This window comes from Cydia strobilella, chromosome Z (assembly GCF_947568885.1).
Source record: "Cydia strobilella chromosome Z, ilCydStro3.1, whole genome shotgun sequence".
In the NCBI taxonomy this organism is placed as follows: domain Eukaryota; kingdom Metazoa; phylum Arthropoda; class Insecta; order Lepidoptera; family Tortricidae; genus Cydia; species Cydia strobilella.
In genome coordinates, this window is record NC_086068.1 from 16072664 (window position 1) to 16095170 (window position 22507).

Genomic DNA, 22507 nt, shown 5'->3' on the forward strand with positions numbered 1-22507 from the left:
TCAAACCTAAATATAAATAGTTATTCAACTTCAGCGAAGAAGCTGAATTCCCCTCACACCATATTTCACACCTTCAACATATGATTTTTGAGATAAAAACTATCTTATGTCCTGTCTTGGGACTTAAAACATCTCTATACCAAATTTCAACTAAATCGGTTCAGCGGTTTAAGAGTGAAGAGGAGTTTAAAAAAAGTTATTTGTTTAAAGTTTATATGTTTTTACTTCGGAATGGTGTCAATGTGATACCATAAATGAATTTGGCACTCCCGATTTATACGAAAACGATACCAAACATGGCCTAGTATAGACCGCGAGCCAGGCGCAAATTTCGTCAGTCATCGCCTCCCAGGCGAAAACTCGTATAGCGGTTAACGGCTATGTATGATGAACCCTCTTGAACGTCAGCTGCCGCTCCGTTGGTGGGTTGAGGAATGGCAGCCACTGAAACGCGTAACACGGTCTTTCCACCGCGATACAACCGGCTGATAATTTGTTTTATTAACAATAGCATCTAAACTATCATCTAACAAAGTATCACACGGGAGGCGATGACAATTTTTTTTTGACTTTATTTGCTGCCACTCCTCAACCCACCAACGGAGCGGCGGCTGACGTTCACGAGGGTTCATCATACATAGCCGTTAACCACTATACGAGTTTTCGCCCGGAAGGCGATTGGTCATGGAAATCTGTTAATGGCCCGCGGTCTAGTAGCTTCATTGATGTAGATATCAAAATAAAATTGAGAGCTCCAAGTAAACCTTCAAGGGCGGATATCTCAAAAACTATACAAGGTATCGAAAATTTACAGACTCAAAAATTATGTTTCTAGCATTTCCCTCTATACCTTCTTTTTGCTTGGTCTATTATATTTTCGCTTGTTATGTTAGGGTACCGGGTACCTATGCCATACCTATAGGGTGCATTATTAGTGACTAGTGGGCACGAATTCTCTCCCGTCGTCCCGGGCTACCCCGGCGCACTTGGGAGGCCTCGGCGCACATGGCGGGATGCCGCGGCAAGCAGCCGCCTACCGCCGCGTATACTCTATCAAAAGGGATTAGTGACTAGTGTAGTGTGCATGAGTTTCCCCCCGTCGTCCCGGCGCTACCCCGGCGCACTCGGGAGGCCTCGGCGTATACGCGGAGTAACAATCCTCCGTGAAGCTCCGAGGTCGGTCTCAGAGCATTCCAATTTATACCTAAATGTAATTGAAATAGGAGAGAATATACATTGATAAATTTAAAGTGATCTGCGCAGGCCTTTAGCGATACAAGTTTCATTTTTGACACAATTTTTTTTTATGTCACTTGATTCAATTTTTTGGTTAACCACTAGAAAAGCCATAAATGAAACAAAACGTTTTTTCTACAATTAGCAGGGAACACAAATAATCAGATGCTATTTTATCAGTTTATCACACCAACCAACACAGAAAACCGCCTAGGGGGTGGTCTGTGCCAACCAATCTGTCTTATTATATTACGCTTAAATCTCTTAAGGACCAAAAGCATTGGATAAATCACAATAAATAATAGACCAGGTATGGTATGGTATATCACCATAAAAAAATGTTAGTTAGTATGAGTATGTATTCCATACATTACCTTCATTAAGCCCTATCTATATGTTCCGTTTATCGAATTGTAATGCTTCATAAATTTTTATCGTCCTCAAGCGTGTAAAAAACAACGTAGGAAATAGTTATTTGTTATGCAAGGCTGCAGTGGTTATTTGGCGTGAGTGTTGAAATTGAAAGCTGAGCGTAGCAAGCGTATGCAAGTGGTTACGTTGCTTAGCGCCACTTGCACCATCCAGGATTAGCCCACTAACCCGGGGTTAACCGGTTAAACCTGGAGTTACCAGTACAATTTGACACTGAGTTAACGATTTAACTGCTTAACCTTGGATTAGTGGGATGGTGCAAGTGGCCTTTAAGGGTTAATCCAGCACTGTATCAATGTACGGTACGGGGCCATACGGCATTCTGTGACATCTACTTATGTCGTTATTCATAAACGCGTTACTGGCCTGAATAGGGTAGTTGACTGTATTTAAAATAAATTATTATACACCATGCATGAAATAAAGCACCAGAAGATTAATAGAGAAACGTAGACAGAAGTTATTTTTAGACACAATTTCTATTTTATAACCCGTATAAAACTATAAAGAGTAGGTCATTTGATTGTGACGTCACATGCTAGTGTTTCATATAAATTTCGTAGTAGCAAAATCGTTTTGACAGCTCGAAAAAAGAAACTGATTTGACTGGAAGTCAAATACCCTATTACCAAAGAGGATATAATAAGATAGAGTGCAAAATACGTGTACTTTTTAGTATTTGAAATAAATTACAAAATAGTTTTCGATAAAAGTATTTAAAATACAAAATAAAAATAGGTATTTTGTATTTAGTATTTGTATTTCAAATGCATTTATTTCAAACAAAGAGGATATAATAAGATAGAGCGGTCCTGTCATAGTAAATTTTGTAACCGCTGTAAATTCACTGCCATCTATCGACATGCTTTAAAACTAAATATGAAGATTTATAAAAATACGTTAAAATGTATTTAAATATGGTTAAATGATTGTTTTATTTGCATTAATTATTTTTATATGATTTTGACCCATGTTCTTCCAATGATATGCGTTAAAATTATTAATAACAAACGAAACCGTTAACGCCCTCTATACGAGAGTAGGCCAAAACTAGTGGCGCCCTCTGATCGAGAATCAAATTTTCTTGATTTTCGAGGCACGTTTTTTCCATAGACTGTATCCATCTATTACGGAGTTATATCTATCTTTGCTATTACCATGAATCGTTTGTCTTTATCTGCCATTTTGACAAAGTTTTATGAATAAGGGGGGTTCATCTGAACACTTGAGGCACAACTTTCTTAGACTTTTTACCTATTCTCTTTTTACTCTTTGATATAGAATTGCAATTTAGAGGGGGTAATGGCTTTTATGGATACAAACCTAAATATGTAATATGTACCAGTGTACCATCAGCTTACATTTCAGGATCAATATAAATACTAATTGATACACATAGCATGTGCCTTCACTAATTACTTTCTATATATAAACCTATTTACCTTCACCTTCTTGCTCGTTTCTGTTGGCAGAGCCCCCTGCGCCGCCTGGTATGACTATCTTTAATGGCGGCACCTTGGGCGCTGTAGATTCTTGGTTTTTCTGATCTTCAGTGTCACCATCAGCATCCTTGGCTTGGTTTGGTTTGGGGCTGGCGACTGGGCTTTTTCGCTCTTGTTTACTTGGAACCATACTAGTTGCACCTTTTGCACTCCCAGATGTCTTGCCCTTTAAAATAAATCATATTATGTTGATCGCAAAAGTGCCATATGAATGAAAAGAAACTCTGTAAGTCATTTTTTTTAGGGTTCCGTACCCAAAGGGTAAAAACGGGACCCTATTACTAAGACTCCGCTGGCCGTCTGTCTGTCTGTCACCAGGCTGTATCTCATGAACCGTGATAGCTAGACAGTTGACATTTTCACAGATGATGTATTTCTGTTGCCGTTATAACAACAAATACTAAAAACAGAATAATATAAATATTTAAATGGGGCTCCCTTACAACAAACGTGATTTTTTTGGTGTTTTTTTCGCGTAATGGTACGGATCCCTTCGTGCGCGAGTCCGACTCGCACTTGGCCGGTTTTATTTACAAATAATATGTTAGAAAAGAACGATCGAGTTAGTTGTACAGCCGGCATTAAGGGCCTGCTAAGGCTGTGGCTGTGGACATGGACTGGACACCTATTCGTAAGTTACGCCCGCCAGTTAATCCCCGCCCTCCCCGCTAGCATGCACGATTTTAGCACTAGCAGACCTCCAATACCGTTACTAATGAATGTAAGTGCGGGTCGAGCTAACTGGATATATAATATTTACGAAGCTCGGAGTGCTGCGGCAGCGATAAATGTCTCACCTCGATTAGAGACTTGAGAAAAAGAGAAATGGAACTGCGTAAAGTGGGCGTTTTCTGTTGAATTCATGAAACCAAAATTCTAATAAATCTCTCGATATTATCAATAGAGAGGTAGTCTGAGAAAAAAACGTGTCCCTTATTTTGACATCCAAAACTTATGGCACTGTACTGCGCCATCAGAGATGTTAAAAATAGGTAATGTTAAAAATGTATTTAAATAAAAAATGCAAATACTTTGATATTTTACCTATTTCAAATAAAATACCTTACTCTGTAAAGGAAAAAATGAAAGGTAAAGGAACTTAAAAAACCTTAAATCTTTGCAGGCTTTAATGATGTCTTCAGTACCACTAATTGTTTAAACAGGTTGTTTTTCATATTCCTACGGTGTGGCCGGCCGTACCACTACCAGTACTGTTTCTATGGAGATCCTTGTTGCAACAAATCGCATGCGATTCTTCTAGATTGCGGCATTTGATCGATCGATCGATTGTATTCGTAGCACCTAATTATAATTTATATGTTCTACACATTTCCCGGCATAGCATAAAATTTCGAAATACACTGCATTGCGGCTGCGGCATTTGTTTACAAACGCTTCCGAAGGTGTTGTCAATGTCACATCACAGCTAGAGTTGTCAGAGACAGAGAAAGATAGAATGGACACACGCGCCCGGTTCCGGTACCACCCGTTTTACCTTAAAAAGTTACAAAAAGCATTTTGTATTTTAAAGTTTTAAGTATTTGAAATAAAATACAAAATAGTTTTCGATACAAGTATTTAAAATAAAAACAGGTATTTTGTATTTCAAATGCATTTATTTCAAACAAAGAGGATATAATAAGATAGAGCGGTACTGTCATAGTAAATTTTGTAACCACAGTAAATTCACTGCCATCTATCAACATACTTTAAAACTAAAAATGAAGAAAAGATACATTAAAATGTATTTAAATATAGATAAATGATTTTTTTTATTAGCATTAATTATTTTTATATGATTTTGACCCATGTTCTTTCACTGATATGCGTTAAAATTATAAATAACAAACGAAACCGTCAACGCCCTCTATACGATAGTAGGCCAAAACTAGTGGCGCCATCTGATCGAGAATCAAATTTTCGTGATTTTCGAGGCACGTTTTTTCCTTAGACTGTATCCATCTATTACGGAGTTATATCTATCTTTGATTTCAAATAATTAACATCTCTGTGCGCCATATATTTTGCGGTCACTGAATTGTCAAACGTCAACTTTTGACAATCAGTTACCGCAATTAACATAAAATCGGGGTGTTTTTTTTTTTTTTTATTAATGGCATCGCGCTCCTGGCGCATTCAGCCAAACGAGTAAAACGGGGAAACGGAATTAAAGGATTACATTATAACGGATAAGACGGAATTTTGGATGGATCAGGGAAAGGTAAAGTATAAATTAAAGTTTTATATTATGACGTGATAGGAATGAATATAATACTTTAAATATATCTGGAGAGGAATCATTAATATGCAGGAGTGATGTAATGGATGTGGGAAACGGAACTTTTAGATCTGACAGCTGTCTTAGTAATAAAGAACAATCATTTAGGCTACATGCAAAAAATATATGGTTAAGATCAGCGGGATCAGCTCCACAAATACATGCGGAGCTGGCCACACGATTTTGCAGTTTCAGGTGTTGTGGAGTACATACGTGACCCAACCTCATTCGGATTAACATACTGGTAGCCGGTTTTGACAAAGAGATTTTAGCAAACCATGGTTTGATAGGAATTGATGATTGAATCCGATAGTGTAACGCAGAAGCAGTACCTGTACCAGATGTCCACTGTTTCGTCCACTCCTTTCGTAGGAATAATTTGGGTAGAGCTAATAGGTCTTCAGCAACATTTTTAAATGGAAACATGTCTCCACAGATAATGGCATCTCGAGCTAATTCATCAACTCTTTCATTGCCTTTAATCCCTCTATGACCAGGAATCCAAGCAATGGAGACGGAATACCCTTTAAGATGACATTTTAACAATAGGCTACGAATTTGATATATAATTGGGTTATTGGATTTAGATTTAAAAGGAATTTTAGATATTGCTTGAAGAGAACTTAAAGAATCCGAAAATATAATTGTTTTTTTAAGATGCATAATGATGATAAACTCTAATGCTTTCAGGATTCCAAAGCACTCACCACTGTACACAGAGGATTCGGGAGGCAACTTTATCTTTTGGTAAATATTGGATTGAATATGAAGTACTCCGATACCAACACAACCACTGACGGACATCTTAGAAGCATCGGTATACATATGGTTAGCATCCTGACAATCAGTGCCAATAAAACCCAGAAACTGTTGGTTTTGTTCTATATCATTCTTTGAAATACCTATATTTAGGAGAACTGGAGGAACTAGTGTAAGAGACTCATATTCATGCTGAAAAATGGGAAGTGTAGAAGAGCTAACAGTGGGAGCTGAAATAGATTTAAATTTTTGAAAACTTTTGATTAAACAAGGAGGACTCTTGTGTGTCCAATAGTTGGAAGTAGTTATTTGAAGAAGGAGGTTAAACAAGATAATCCAGAGTTGATGATTAGAGAATTTGGAGCAACGGAAAAGAAATCTATCACATAGATATTGGCGTCGTAAATGTAACGGAGGCTCTGCACACTCAACTTGCATAGCATTGATAGGACTAGAATTCATGGCACCACAAATGATTCTAAGGGCTTTAGACTGAATACGATCTAGTTTTTGGAAGCCAGCGACATAACCTGGCTCTAGCAAAAATGTCCCATAATCTAAAATACTTCTTATTAAAGCATTGTACATTAGTTTCATGCAAAAGGGATGTGAACCCCACCAAACACCAGAAACACACCTAAGAATATTAATATTTTTTTCACATTTAGAAACTATGTACTCACAATGTGGGAGACCTGTTAATTTACTGTCTAAAATGACACCAAGGAATTTAGTTTTAACTTTTACTGAAATGGAGTAGTTATCAAATTGCACTTTGATTGGAGGAGGAAACAGTTTTCTAGTAAATAAAACCACAACACTTTTAGGAACAGAAAGTTCTAAACCATTAGAATCTAACCATGACTTCAGGAAACCTAAGGAACGAGTGACTTTAAGTGACCCAGGAGAACGTAACCATGGCAACGAGTGACAAGAAAAAGTTGATATACCCAAATTTAATACATATGCTATCGAGAATTACCTATGAGTAATACTCTACAGATCACTGTAATCAACAACCATCCCTATTAGCTCGGGAATATATAGTTCAATGTGGGCCGATTTTTATTTTGTAGTTTTTTTTTGGTGGATTTCGATAAAATTTTGTTGTATTTAACGAAACAAGATCTAGGTATTTAATGTATTACTACATTACCTCATAACATAGCTCTTTCAGCATTAGTAGGTATATAGTTAGTAGCATACTTTTTCTTTCAAACTAAAGTGCAGTATGGAGATACTATTCTCGTCTTCGTATTCTATATATATATATCGTCGTCGTATTCGTATCATCGAAATCGAAATGTTCGTAAATAAACAATTTCTACGTATACTCACACAGCTGTTTTTACATTTCTAAATTCCGCAGCATAGTAATCCGGATTATCTTTAAAGAAAAGTGCAACCATTGATGCGTCTATGTCTGGTAGGTTGCCGCTATCAGCTTTCACATATTTCGGCTCCATTTTGAGATTCTTATGAATATTGTCCTACTAGATATACGGATAAATCGGAATATATCAGAAAACTGTGGAACAATAACTAAAATTAACTAAATACAAATAAAACAGTTAAAACACTCAAGGCAATCAAGAATGTTTACGCGCGTGTGACGTCATCCGAGCGTTGACCAATCACAGAGCGTTCACGTCCCTGATGAAATTTCAAAAAATATTAAATTTTCTTTCGTTTATATTCCAAAAACTAAACATAATTTACATTCAAATATAGTGAAATATACTTTATTAGTTTATTATCTTTCAGGATGACAGCAATTCGTTATATATTTTTAATGTTGTCAAATACCCTATTGGGCGAGTTTTAATCCTGCAACAAACATGTAAGGACTAGGTAGATGTTGCGAATGAACGGCGATTTATTCAAGGTTCTAAATACTGTTTAAAAAGTTTACCTTTGTAAAAAGTCGAATCAGTCGCTGAATATATTAGACATGTAGCCTATGGACGGTTTCCAGGACTCCATTTGTGGCCTTATTCGATAGATTTAGGCATACTTTTTAATTTTATTTATAAGTCTTATAACCCTAAAGCAAAAAAAAGCACATAATCAAAAGTTCTTCCAGTAATATAACCTCAAATTTTAGAAATGTTTACCATCAATGAGCATGATTATACATTTTTAGGCACCTTAAGTTCATGCACATTTGCACAATCTTATTTAATATATTGGTATTTAATGGTAACAACAGAAATTCTCTTAAAATAGAAACGAATCAGAATGTAAACAAACAAGATGGCGATCCACATTCCACAGATAAGACACAGATGACACGCGATTTTGGAATTATTCGAACACAGTGTTGCTAACCCGCGATTTTTCAAATTTGCCGCCTTTTCCTACTGACAAGATTTGCTTGACCCACTATAAATAGATTATCCAGGGCTGGATACAAAAAAAAGTAAACATCTATATTAATAAAAGAAAGTTGAGTTAGTTCCAGAGCTTATAACTCGAGAACGGCTGAACCGATTTGGACGATTTCGGGTTCGTTGTGATCGTCTCGGCCAAAAGTGTAATACTACGCTTTAAAAAAGGAAAAGATTAACAAAAAAGACTCCGCAATTGCGATTTACAAATTACGAGTTGAATAGTCCGCCATGGTCCAATGCGGCCAACATTATGAAATTGAATTGACCACGGATTTAGATTTTAATAAACCGGATGGAGTACACGGGCCAAAAAGTGTGTCCACATGAGAAGTCAAAGTGGGCGGTTGCATCTCTTTCTAATTAGGGTGACCATAAGTCATATATATGTGGGATATTAGGATAAGTTGGAATGTATAGTTTGGCCAAGATCTTTTTTCATTCATGCATACTTGCATAGGAAGACAGAGAGAATGGATATAGTTTTTTTCTCCTCTGTAAAACGCTTCTCAAAACCTTACTTAATTTAGTCGTTATAAAAGCTGTTACTGATGACAGACAGACTGACAGACGGACAGCGGAGTCTTAGTGATAGGGTCCCGTTTTTACCCTTTGGGTACGGAACCCTAAAAATGGTCACTTTTTTTCATTTTTAGTCTGCCTCTTTCGCACTCATAGTATGTTCATATACGTAATGGCTTCTCTTTTGCACACTTCAGCTATTCTTTAAGCGTCATCGTAGTTAATTGCACCATTTTTTTTATTTGCCGCCTTCGTGTACTGACGGAAATGTGTGTTCAACTTATATAGAATATTATGTATAAATGTGTCTGTAATATTTAAGGATTTTGGATTTAAATTTTGGCAATTATATAGCTCTCATTACGTGCACAAATAAATCATTTATCTATCTATCTATCTATTTATCAACCAAATAATTAAACATGCCAAGCGTTTTGAATGCTGTATTTTGAAAATTTCTTTATCAAGTTGGGGATACCAATTAATATTAAAAGTTACTACAATGTCTACCATATTAAAATTAATGTATTTTTTGTTGTGCACATGCTTGGTTAAATCAGTTAATAATATTGACATTATAACTATTTACAAATTACGTAAAAGATATCAGAACCGCACTCTGAATATAGCACTTAAATAATATAAGAAGGTATTTAATTTTAGTAGTTATTGATATAAATACTACCAAAATGGTATTTTTTTTAACATTGGCAACATGTGCGAGTGGGACACCGCGACCCACTTTTGCTATCTCATGTGGACCGTTTTCTCTAGTCTGGTACGAACACCTTTCTGGCTCGGTGATAAGGTTCAATCTAGTATGGCAAAAAAAGTGACAGTTCGCTCCTGTTTAGGGTATAACTCATGAATCTAGTATAACTGGATCGGTCATGAGGAGTGGGGGAAAATGACCGAACGGGATAGCCTTATGTATCTTTCAGTAGGAGTAGCAGAGAAAGCGCTGTTATTGTTTGTCCTTGTCATAGTTTCACTTTTCCACCGCTGCCACAACCGAGGTTGTGGCAAACAAATAAGTACGTGACATGTCATGTTTGTTCGTTGCTTGTTTAATTGTTGTTGTTTTGTATGAAATTGTGCTTTCTCTTATGAAATATAGTGATGGTTAGCGTTTTGAATGCTTGAACTTTGATAAAATACTGGTGAATTGTTCTGTAATCGGCTGTAATAGCCGCTCTGAGCAAAAATATGAGATCATAACCTTTCACACGTAAGTACGGTATTTTACACCTTCCTCTTAACGCAATATGTGAGAATAACATCGTAAAATTACGTTACACTCAAAGCAATGTAGAATCAAACGATTTCAATAAAAATATCACAATTATTTGTAAAATTATCCGCCCAAATTACGTAGGTAGGTAGGAGTCGGAGGTCAGCCATTTTTAAACTTCTTCATAATTTAGCTGCATAACAATCATGTTAGGGATACCAGATGGAAATATCATAATTTTATGGGTAATTTTGACCTCGAAGTTTTTTCGTACTTCTAATTCCAAAAAATAAATAAACAAATGTTGTGAAGATTAAAAGTGGTGTACATTAATTGGTGTGATTGCGATTTGTGATTTCTTTAAATTAAAACCCATAATACATTTTATTTTACGTTTTATTTACTAAACATGTTTAGTTTTGTACCACCTGCGCGAATTATAAGAGGTATTTCATTGTTTATACGCCTAAAAAGAACGACCCATTGACATTTTGTTTAACAATTTTTTAATACCGTCAAACAAGCTAACTTTGCCTCCAGGGTAATCGCCCCAACGTGATATCAAATATTGGGGTAATTTTTACCAATATGGTATCCCCACGTTTATGACGTCATCTATGTCTATCCCTTACGGGCGCACGCGTATAGCTGGTCTATGTAATGCTAGGTCTATGGTATAACTTCATGGAATTGACGCATTCGTAACATTGCCGCGACGAGTCTGTTCAAGATCAATAAATAAACGCCGGTAGCCGAGTTTGTGAGTTGCCATTTTCAAATAAACTCAAACGTTTTCTGGACTTTTTTTTATTTTGTGTTTTGTGTCTGTCGTCTGTCATAATTATTATGAAATTATCAGTGGTGTGTAAGCTTCGTTTGGAGTTTAATAACAATAACAAACTAGTTATGGGTGGTTGTGAACAAATAAGTTAATCTTACTTTCGTTTTATTGAATATTTTGATTAAAACAGACTACAGGTAGATATAAACGAAGCGTTGTGATTCTACCTTCTTTTAATATATTTTTTATCTGTCAACGGGGTATAAATACAGCCAGTCATTCTGAGGAAGGTCACTTCTAGTTTGGGGCTCAACGAATCAACAAGGTAACTCTGTGATCGTATTTTGTAATACAATATATTTGTTATTATCAGTTCTTGAAATAAAAGGTAATTATGTTAAATAGAGTAATTTGAGTATGATTTATTTCCTATTTGTAGATAAATGCTTTTAGTTGGTAGTCTGGATCTGAACTTATTATCGTTTTCATCGTGTAGTGTAACCCGTTCGAATTAAAAAACCGCAAATCGATGTACAGGTTAGCCGTTTGGCACACGCATACTAGAGGTCAAAACAAAATTTTTGACCCGCAGTTCCTAAAAAAAACTCCCAGGGCGGGGTGAGTGGTAAAACATTATTTTTTTTTGTATGGAAAAAAAAAATCCAAAACCCATCGTGTGTGGTATCGATACGTAAGGGCTTTTTGAGGCAATTCTAAAAATATATCACATCATTACATTTCGGCCATTTTTTTAAATTAAAACAAAGAATTTTCGAAACATACCAAGTTTGAGCTCCTTCAGATACGATATGGCTGATTTTTTTTGTACAATATACCACAAATGATACGTGATATCCTCATATCCAACCCCAATCATTATCATCATCATTATAGTAGTTTATGTGACTGCTGCATAATGAAAGGCATTAAAACTCGAGTGTGGGTTTATGAAACGAACATAGTGAGTTTCATAATAGAATCACATGAGTGTTTTAATGCCTAATTATGTACAGTTACATACACTGCTTTATCTACACACATATTATAAACTTTCTATGATATATTCACTAACCTCATATTACAGCCAACATTGGGGCATAGTTGCTCTCTGGCGGTTGCGCTCTACAAACATTGTTTTGAAATATGTACCTGGTTTTGAGCACCCAGTTTGCCTGCTACACTGCCACCCTTGCCCTGAGATTGCTGGCTGCCTTTTCCTGTGGAGGAACCCGCTGTGTTGCCTTTTCCTCCACCCTGCACATTAGCACCTTTTCCTAGTGGAGTGGCACCAGTCTTACTAGCTGGCCCTGGTGGCTTTGTGCCTGTAAGCATGCTGAAAAGACAATAAATAGTCAATTATAAAACCTGTGTATTTCAACTGTAATGAACATTATTTCCTGATGACTAAAATAGATAAATACCGTCCGGGGCCACTACGTGGAACTGGAGCTGGTTTAGCCATGGGCTCTTTATCTTCATTCTCCTTTCTCTTCTTGCGTTTGGAAATGTCATCTTCTACCGAGTCTGCCTCATGACCTTCATCTGTGAATGGCCGTTTTGGGCCTGCGGCTACTTCATCCTGAGATGAAGACACAACTCCACTACTAAGTTGATTGCCTTCTGTAACAAAATGTAACATTAGGTATTAGTAGTTAAAGGTAAACTATAGTTATTTGTTTCACAAGGAGGCAACATTGTTGTTTATCCTGTCAATATTGATGCCTGAGCAAACACAATTTTCCTAAACTGAACCAAGCGCGTAGCAAGTGTTTCTAAAAGTGGAATGTTGTAAGGGTTTAAACTAAATTTTTTGCTGAGTGAAACACAAATATTTTCAACACACAAATGCGAGGAAAAAACTAACTGTAAACCATTACAAATCAAAACCGAATGAATGCTATCAAATATGTATCATTCAACATCATCACTTCTGACTCTTCTGAGGAAACAAAACTTAATTTTACTTAGTTTTTGATGAATAAAAAGAGCCTTTACAAGCAAGTGTGGTGAAAACTTATTTTTATGAGGATATGTAGTTGCATAAAGATTCAGCTGTTTTATTTCTTTTAGTATGTATTCTTTCATCACCATCTTTATTGTGTCCACAGCCTTTGTCTTGTGCCGCAGAGTCCTTGTTGTCGAAGTGTTCCTGTGCTAGGCAGTCCATGTTGCGTTTGCTGCTGTCACTACAAGTACTTGCATTGCCAACTTTCTTGCTACTGTCATCCCTTGCCCGACCCGTGTGTGAGGCTCTCAAGTTATTATCTGTGAACATATTTCACATGTTCCAAACACACACTATGTATTCATAACAAATATTACATTTGCCAACTAGTAAGTAATATTAAACTTAATGAAGTATTTTTATAAAATTACCATGCTAGGTTATATGTTATGTCTATCTACATAATAGGAATTATAGGTTTTTCTTACTCCAGCAGTCTTATTTGTAGATTAAATGACTGCCAGTGAGATAGAAATCAACTTAATAAGAAGTGCGGTGTGGGGCCCCGGCGCAGTGTTCTTAGGAATATTCATATTCAGTTGTATGCAACTTAATTCTGATTTCTAGGCAAAGATCTACAAACAATTATTTACTTTGATTTTATTAAAATTTTAGGTCTTTACAAAACTCAACTTCCTTTCGTTTTGTAACTTTGGCCCTTGAATTTTTAGAACCCTTATTATGTACCTGTAGTGTAAGCAAGAATAGAAGGAGGTCCTATTATTGACAGTAGGTAATGGTTGCATTATTTACGTCGTTTTACTGTTCACAACAAATATGTTATAAAACTATTCAATAGTTTTACTTTGAACCGATAAAGATGTGTAGGTATACGCCACTTTTCCGTATACCTGCACCACACACAATACATACTTATGGCGAAATATTACTATGATCGATCGCTGAATAGAGGGCATTAACATCAAGAAAGGAAATCTATATCGTACGGTTAAGCGATACGGTGCTCTTACTGCTAAGTAAATGACAATAATGGGGTTAACACAGAAATGAGGATTTAATATCTTTGTCACGTCAGTCAATACCTAAATTATGATTTATACTTTGTTAAGAGTCATCTTAAAATAGCGGCGGCGTGCGCGATTTGCTAAGACTAAGAATAAAATAATACTCGCCTTTAATATTAGAGACCGTCTTTCTTTGCATTTCACGTTTTCGGGCACTATTAATAATTTTTACTTGTTGCACTCCACAATTTTATCAATAAATTTATGCTAAATCGGTCCACAATACCGTCGCGAAGTTAGTAACGGAAGCGGCCATCACAGCGATAGAATAGACGGCTGTTTTTTTCCAAGTCAGATAATGGCGACAGGCAAGTATAGGCAAGTGAAACCGATCATTACTAGTGGTCACTGAAGTGACGTGCTTCGTAATGTTGCCATGTTTAAAAAATATATAATCCATAGACCATAGACGCCCATATGTTTGGGTCAGAGTTAAACCAAAAAAGTCTGCAGCGATTTTGATAGCACGCGCAGTGCAAGTGTTATTTATACGTCATAATTTCTTAGAAGTTTTACGTTTAAAATAACACTTGCACTGCTTGTACTATCAAAATCGTTGCAGACTTTTCTTGGTGTAACTCTAGACATAGTATATACAAGTACTTAGTTTGGGTTCATTTTTCTAAAGCTCGCTCCAGACTAAGCGGCGCGAAGCCGCGAAAGAGAGTGTGGAGTCGATTTAGCTGATTAACGAACTAGACTTCACACTCGCCGCGATTCGCGCACGAGTGTAGAGGGTGCTTAAAGAACTGTTTTGGGCATGAATCTAGTATAACTGGATCGAGCATGAGGGGTGGGGGATATGACCGAACGGGATAGTCTTATGTATCTTTCAGTAGGAGTAGCAGAGAAAGCGCTGTTATTGTTTGTCCTTGTCAGTCACACATTTTTTATTAATTCCCCACCGTAAATTTAGTATGGTTTATGGTGGGCTACAAATCTACTCGACCAATCATATTGTCGCATTGCGTATGTTCTGTCCCTCACGGGCACACGCGTATAGCTCATCTATGTTTTTGGGTTTTTTTAAATCCGTAACACACTATCGCCCCGCACCAAGGTCATTGTGCGACGCATAAGAGCGAGAAAGCGATATCTCTTTCTCGCTCGTGCGGTGCGGTGCGATGGTGTGTTAACACCTTTAGTGGCGCGTACAGAGTTAAAGGCAGTCCAGGCGGGACAACTTTACGCAAAATCTAATTAAATTGTGTGGTGCGGCCGCAAAAATGAAGTTCAAGGACTGTTGGCGTGTGCCGGCGATCCGCAGCGAGGCGGCAACATCAAGAGATTTGAAGCAATCGACCTAAGGCCTCATACTCACGAGCGCTCTTTCAACGCGTGTTAATGATATGATAATCCATTGCACTTTCATTGAAGACAAAAGTGGAGGACCCGCGCGAAATCGCCTTTTCATACAAACATAGTCAGTCCTCATTTTCCTCTCTGGGTATTAACATTATTGGAAATATTTTGACACAATTTGTTGTATATCAATCAAAGCTATGCCCTTACGTTTGAATATTTTTTCGAATTTTTAATTCTTATTAAAGTTAGCATTTAAAATTGGTATGAAATCTGTTTTACGCACCTAATTTTTACAATAATCAAACAATCGAAAAAAGCCAAATGTAGGGCCATACATAACTATGGTTAGTATGATACATCAAATTATGTAAAAATGTTTTCCATAATCTTATTATCTAGTGTAAGCCGTTCGCATAACAAAACCGCAAATCGATGTACAGGTTAGCCGTTTGGCACACGCATACTAGAGGTTAAAACAAAATTTTTGACCCGCAGTTCCTAAAAAAATTTCCCTTAGGAGGGGTGCTGAAACATTTATTTTTTTGTAGATTTTTTTTTTTTTTTTTCAAAAACCTATCGTGTGTGGTATTATACGAAAGGGCTTTTTGAGGCGATTCTAAACATATACCACATCATTACATTTCAGCCGTTTTTTTTATTAAAACAAAAAGAATTTTCAAAACATACCAAGTTTGGGCTCCTCCAACGAAATTCCTAAGTTAAATAATGAAGGTTAAGGAATACAGTCTATCAACAATGTGGAAACACTACAGGTTAAAAAAAAAAACGTTAAAATTCAATAAAAAAACAACATACCCTTTAACGATTCCAGAAATTCGTAAATATGAGGAGCTGCATAGTCGATGGGCATTTTAGCCTTTGCATTTTTAACAAATGGATCAGCACCATGCTCAACGAGAAATTTAACCATCTTCAAGTTGCCCGAGGTGGTGGCGTCATGCAGGGGAGTGTCGTCGTCGAGACCCTTCGCGTTCACGTTGGCTCCACCCTTGACAAGGACTATAACCACCTGGTACCAGCCATATATACACGCCTCGTGCAGGGGTGTCCAACCTACCGAAACAAACAAACCATCAATGTAGATAGTTTATTTTATGGCAGGTCAATGAAGTTTCACATAGATTTTACAAGCACAACCAGTAACATGTTCATATTTGTGATCAGTAGATTAAGCTTTTCATTAAGCCAATGTTAAAGAAGTTCCAAAACTAAAATGTTGTTTGCCATAATTTTCTAAATTTTTCACAATTAGTCTAAATAAATATAAAGTCAACTTAATTTTATTTTCTTGTCAAACACTGTATTTACCTATCTATCACCTATTTATAATAATTAAGTAATTATATTGTTTAATATTGGTTTTATTTTCATAAAAGCGTTTCGTTGTCTCTTAGGTCAAACGAATATGTATAGGCAATCACAGGCACCTCTGGAGACAGTATTTATATAATTATTTATTAGAATTCTTTGGTAATGATTTTATATACCTACATATATTTTTTTTTCACTTATTCATATGAAATAGTTAATTGACCATGTGTGTGCATCAGAATGAGACTACTTAACCATTCGTATGCGCATGTCAAAAAATTGCCACATAAATAGCAATCGTGACAGCTTTATGTTTAAGTTGAATATATATGGAGCAGATCTGCTAAGCATACGAAAGGTTAAATATTTTTCTACCCTACAATTTTAACGTTTATACATTTTTAATGTTTAAATACTATAAATGTGAAAGTTGGTATGAGGGTTTCAATCAAACCTAAATGTCATAGGTTATTCCCACTAATTAACACAAGTTGTTAGCAATGATAACTCATTATTTTTTTTCTTTCTTTTTATCACTGAGAACAAGTGAGAAAAAAATATCCAGATTTGGTTGTAACTACTGGGAATTATATATCTCAGTATTTACCACTAAAATATCGCAATGCTCAATATTGATAATAGTATTTTATACAATCGTGATATAATAGAGAGCCTTTCAGTCGAGTACTGTGTTTAAGCAACGAACTTTGCTGAGTTGCTTAAGTTAAGGTACGAGATTGGAAAGCTTGATTATATCACTATTGTATACAATACTTTTTCTACGAGAAAAAAAAATTTGAAAATAGAACTTCATACATTTCGATAAAATATTTCTTGTTTAACGAGACTCGATTCAATGCAAATTAGCCTACTTAAACACGCTGCTGCGTCGCATCTGCTTTGTGATTGGTTGGCCAACAATAGTTATTTGTTATACAAGGGTGCAAAGTTGTATTTTACCCGCGAGTGTGGAATTGAAACACGAGCAAGCGAAAGGATTCTATAGGTGAAATAGAATCCTGAGCGTAGCGAGTGTTTCAACACACGAGAAGTAAAATACATTTGCGCCCGTGTGTAACACAAAACTTTTCACCTCACTATAGCGAGGAAAGTGCAACATCCACAGGCGTTAGATCATCTTCATCACTGGAATCACTCATTTCTTTACGATATTATAACAGAAAACTCTGGAAGTTGTGTATTTTTACGCGAGTCGGTGAGAAAAGGTTTTAAGTAAAAAAATTGTTGACAATGTTGACATTTCTGATGTATGAAATATCAACGATGCGTTTTGAAATTGCATCGACTCAACTTGTGCGTTCAGAATTATATTTAACATCATTATAAAAAACAAACGTTTCTTATGGAATTTTAAGGTTTATGACTTAAAATCATTAAATAAAGCTAAATTTGGTATTTTTTATTAGATTCTCAAACCATTTATTTAATGATAATTAATATCGAACGAACCATTATCATGAGCGTTTTACGTTTTGTTATCTGTCAAGCTACTTAAACACGCTCCATCCAAGGTCAAATTACTTTCCCCACTAGTGGATAAAACGCGTTTTTCCCCGCTTGTATTGAAGGATAAACGACAACTTTCCGAGCTAGTGAGGGGAAAAACATTTTATTTTATGTTGTAGTAGAAACAATTGCTTCATAAGTCAGAAACGCGCATGTGACACCCTTCATATAGCAACATCCATACCCTACGAAAACCGCTCCATAGGCTACGATGGCCAAAATCGAGAAAAAAACTGTCTTAAAATTTAATTTAGCAAGGAGCAGGTACAGGTCATCAGTTAGTTGAGCCCTTATGGCAAATTTTTAACAAATCACTTTCTTCTGGAGTCCTTCCTACAGCTTGGAAGATCGCTAAGGTTGTCCCCATTCCTAAATGAGGCGACGATAGCATAGTTTCAAACTATAGACCAATATCGATTTTATCGTGTTAGAATCCCTTGTCTACCCTTACATACAAAGACACTTTAAACATTATTTGACTGACTATCAGCACGGATTTGTGGGTTCTAGATCAACATGTACAAACTTAGTATCCTTTACCGAGCTACTAACGAGTTCTGTGGACTCAGGTAAACAAACAGACGTGATATATACCGACTTCAGTAAATCTTTTGATAAAGTCTCTCACTCAATACTAATGTACAAATTATCAGCATACGGTGTATCAGGCAATATGTTACAATGGTTACAGTCTTATTTAATTGAAAGGGTCTTCTATGTAGTAGTAAATGGCTACGAATCGTCTTACCGTAATATAACATCTGGCGTACCTCAAGGATCGCATTTAGGTCCTATCCATTTTAACTTATTTATTAATGACGTAACTGAATGCTTCCACCACTCTACGGTTTTTATGTATGCAGATGACCTAAAGTTCGCACGCGTTATCAACACAACTGAGGATATCACCTTGCTTCAAAGCGATATTACAAGACTGAGTAGTTGGTGTAAGCATAACCTAATGCACATTAATATCAAAAAATGTATCCATATGAAATTCACTCGAAAACAAAATGTAACACAGTCAGACTACCATATAGACGGTTACAAACTAAACGAAGCTGAGAACACTCACGATCATGGAGTTCTTTTCGACAGCAAATTAATGTTTATCCCCCACATAGAAAATATTGTCAAGAGGGCATCTAAGACTTTGGGCTTTGTCATGAGAAACACTAGATCATTTAGGCGCAGCGCAACCAAAATATTGCTATATAATAGTCTGGTGAGGAGTATTTTGGAATATTGCAGCGTTGTCAGCGGCCGCATTATGCTACTCACTCATTGCGGTTAGAGCGTATTCAAAAAAGGTTCACTCGTCACTTGGCTTTTCAGGCACGTGTTATGGCTAAAAGATCAATATCCTATCAAAGGAAACTGCAATATTTCAAGATGGATTCCCTAGAAGACCGACGGCCGTTCTTAGATGCAACTTTTTTGTACAAGTTAGTGAACCACAAAATAGATTGGCCGCAACTGCTGACGTTGTTGAACTTTCGTGCTCCATCTCGTTTCCCCCGTAACGCTATCACCCCTCTTTACGCCCCGCTTAGAAGAACAGTTTCAGGCACTAACTCTCCAATATGCAGGTTATGTAAAATTGCTAATGGTTGCTGTGACAAGGCGGATATGCACTGTGACCCACTAAATAAATTTATAACATCTGTCCGAAAATATTTCTTAAAACACAAATAATTAGAAACATAAATAATTAGAAAATAAGTTTAAATTTAGGTATTTCTATAGTTGTTTACTTATATTTGTTATGCATGCGGTGTTTACTAAGTAATTGTGACACCACTCCTTACATGCCAGCTTAGTACATTATTAATGTATCGATGTCAACAATTGTTGGTAAACCTTAAATAAATAAAATAAAATAAAATAAGATCACCCTACAATGGATCAAAGGTCACAGCGGATCCCGGATCTGCGGACGAGCTTGCCAGGGTAGGATGGACTGCGGGAGCGATTGCCCCAGAACCGATCCTCCCAATACCGTTTAGCAAGGTACGCTCAATGCTGATGCTGGCACGTACAGGGATACTACACACAGAACATTGGTTAAACCAGACTGGATGCAGACAGGCCAAACAAGCCATGCCTGGCATCAAGGGAAAGCTCACAAGGGTGCTCCTTCAACTAGGAAAGATTCAGTCGGGCATGGTAACCAGTGTCATAACAGGTCATGGACTATTTAACAAACATCTTTTTATAACAGGTGTCACAGACAGTCCCCTATGCAGAGGATGCATGGAGACAGAAGAAACAGCTTCTCACGTGGTGCTGGAATGTAGCGGAGTGGCCCCATACAGGGCAAAACATCTCGGATCCCCGAGAGAGCTCCCCGAGGTCCTACTCAACATCACAGGTTTGATAGGATTCCTTGAGGAGCTGGGCTGGCAGGACTAGTCCACTTCCCCATGTCACGCAAAATAGGCGCCAGTCGTAGAGTTGCGGAAAATCGCCCGAACTACAATACAATACCTACCGTACAATTTTGGACTTATTGCGATCCTTAATGTCTAAACAATAGATCTATATAAAAATGATATTTCACAATTAGTTGCAGCTTCGCATCTGTGCCTTTCAGAGGCTTTAAAAAGTTTAGACGGGAAATGTTCATAGTAAGTTTATTAACTGTCCTAGCTATTTTAAGTAATATTTTTAGCACGTATGTATACTTAGAAGTATAACAAAACCAAAAATTATCAGTTTTAATAAGTTTTTTAAAGAAATCTTAGAGAAATTTAGTGGACGAGAACTAACATTTCAATTTTATGAAGTATTTAGTTTTCAACCACGGGTGGACGGCAACCCAAATAGCTAGGTGAATACTTAGTATGGTGATTTTACTGATTTTATTTAAATATCTCTACTAAATACATTTGTTTTTCCTCTCAATATGATCTGTATTGTTTATTAAACTCCTTTGTCAGCGGTGTGTGAATAAAATGGTATTTTGGACAAAGATTCCGGACCAATTTCTATTAAGGATTGTTGAACTTGGTATGAAAATAGCTTGAGTCTCAAGGAAGTACATAGGTTAAGATTATCACGAAAATAATCATTAAACGCGGTCAAAGTTGCAGGCAGAAGCTATAAAACCGACTAAAAACGATTTATACATAACATAAGAACTAAAAATGAAATATATAATCGATTTTTAACTCAATAATGCAGTGATCGGAAATTAGCTCATACATGGATGAAAACTAGGTTGTAATGGAAACTAAAATAACACTACTTTTGCAAATTATATTTTTTATAAAATAAACCATAAATATTATTTAAGGTCATAGTAATATTAAACTAAAATAAACAATATGAGCAATACAAACAAATATAACACATTTAAGTAAGAGTACTTTTAGATTTTTTTTCGCATTGCAAAGTTGGTATCTCCTATAAGTGGAAGAAATCTGACACACCTACCCTACCACATGGCACAAATTTTAAATTACTTACTCCAAACTATGGTGCTTTTTTAGATAGTGATACTGCTCTTAATACATCTTAATACAGCTATGTATCTTATATGTCTATGTATATGAAGTTGCTTTGTGTCCTATATTTATGGTAGGATGCGCATCCTACCATAAATACAGCCACAGCTGGCACAAGGAGTGATTAAATGTCAAGATTTGTTTTTATGATCAGAGCATCTTAGTAACAATTGCATTGTTTATTTACTCATTGTGAAAATAACACTAAAATGTTTATGTTGTATCAGCAATAGATTTTGTTCATTGTTATGTATGAATTGCAGTAATAGGTATATTGTAATGCTGATTTTTATGCATTATGAATGTCTAAATATAATATTTGAATTGATTTATAGTGCTTAAATTAAGCAGCCACAGTAGCTTTTGCTATGTCTCACTGTACTGTACACTTTTTTAAAGTGTACTAGTGTAGTGTTAAGTGTAAGTGTTAGATAGGTTTAATTTACATACAAACTTGTTTTGATAACAATAACAAATAACATACCTGCAAAATCTGGAACATCTGGATCTTGGCCTTGGTCGAGGAGCTTTTTCACTTGATCATGGTCTCCTCTGATGGCGGCTACGTGTAGAGGCGTCTCACCGCGCTCGTTGCGCTGCTGCCTGGTACGTTTCCTTTCTTCAGCAGTGGATGGAGCGGCTGCATATAAAAAGGGCGGGAAATAACGCATGACAACTT

General features: G+C 36.3%; 1 protein-coding gene across 4 annotated transcripts in view; it reads right to left on the bottom strand.

Annotated features, from left to right (window-relative positions):
* LOC134754203 (ankyrin repeat domain-containing protein 11-like) overlaps positions 1 to 22507 on the bottom strand; it is a 37786-nt gene that overhangs the window by 14814 nt on the left and 465 nt on the right. For 2 of the 4 annotated variants that reach the window (XM_063690362.1, XM_063690364.1), the window contains exons 3-8: positions 22313 to 22468; positions 16280 to 16537; positions 13217 to 13393; positions 12550 to 12748; positions 12278 to 12461; positions 3111 to 3336 (exon numbers count right to left, since the gene is read on the bottom strand). In XM_063690362.1, the coding sequence (XP_063546432.1) occupies positions 3111 to 3336; positions 12278 to 12461; positions 12550 to 12748; positions 13217 to 13393; positions 16280 to 16537; positions 22313 to 22468 (1200 nt within the window). The remainder of the gene's footprint in view (positions 1 to 3110; positions 3337 to 12277; positions 12462 to 12549; positions 12749 to 13216; positions 13394 to 16279; positions 16538 to 22312; positions 22469 to 22507) is intronic. The other 2 variants (XM_063690363.1, XM_063690365.1) reach the window with 2 other exon arrangements.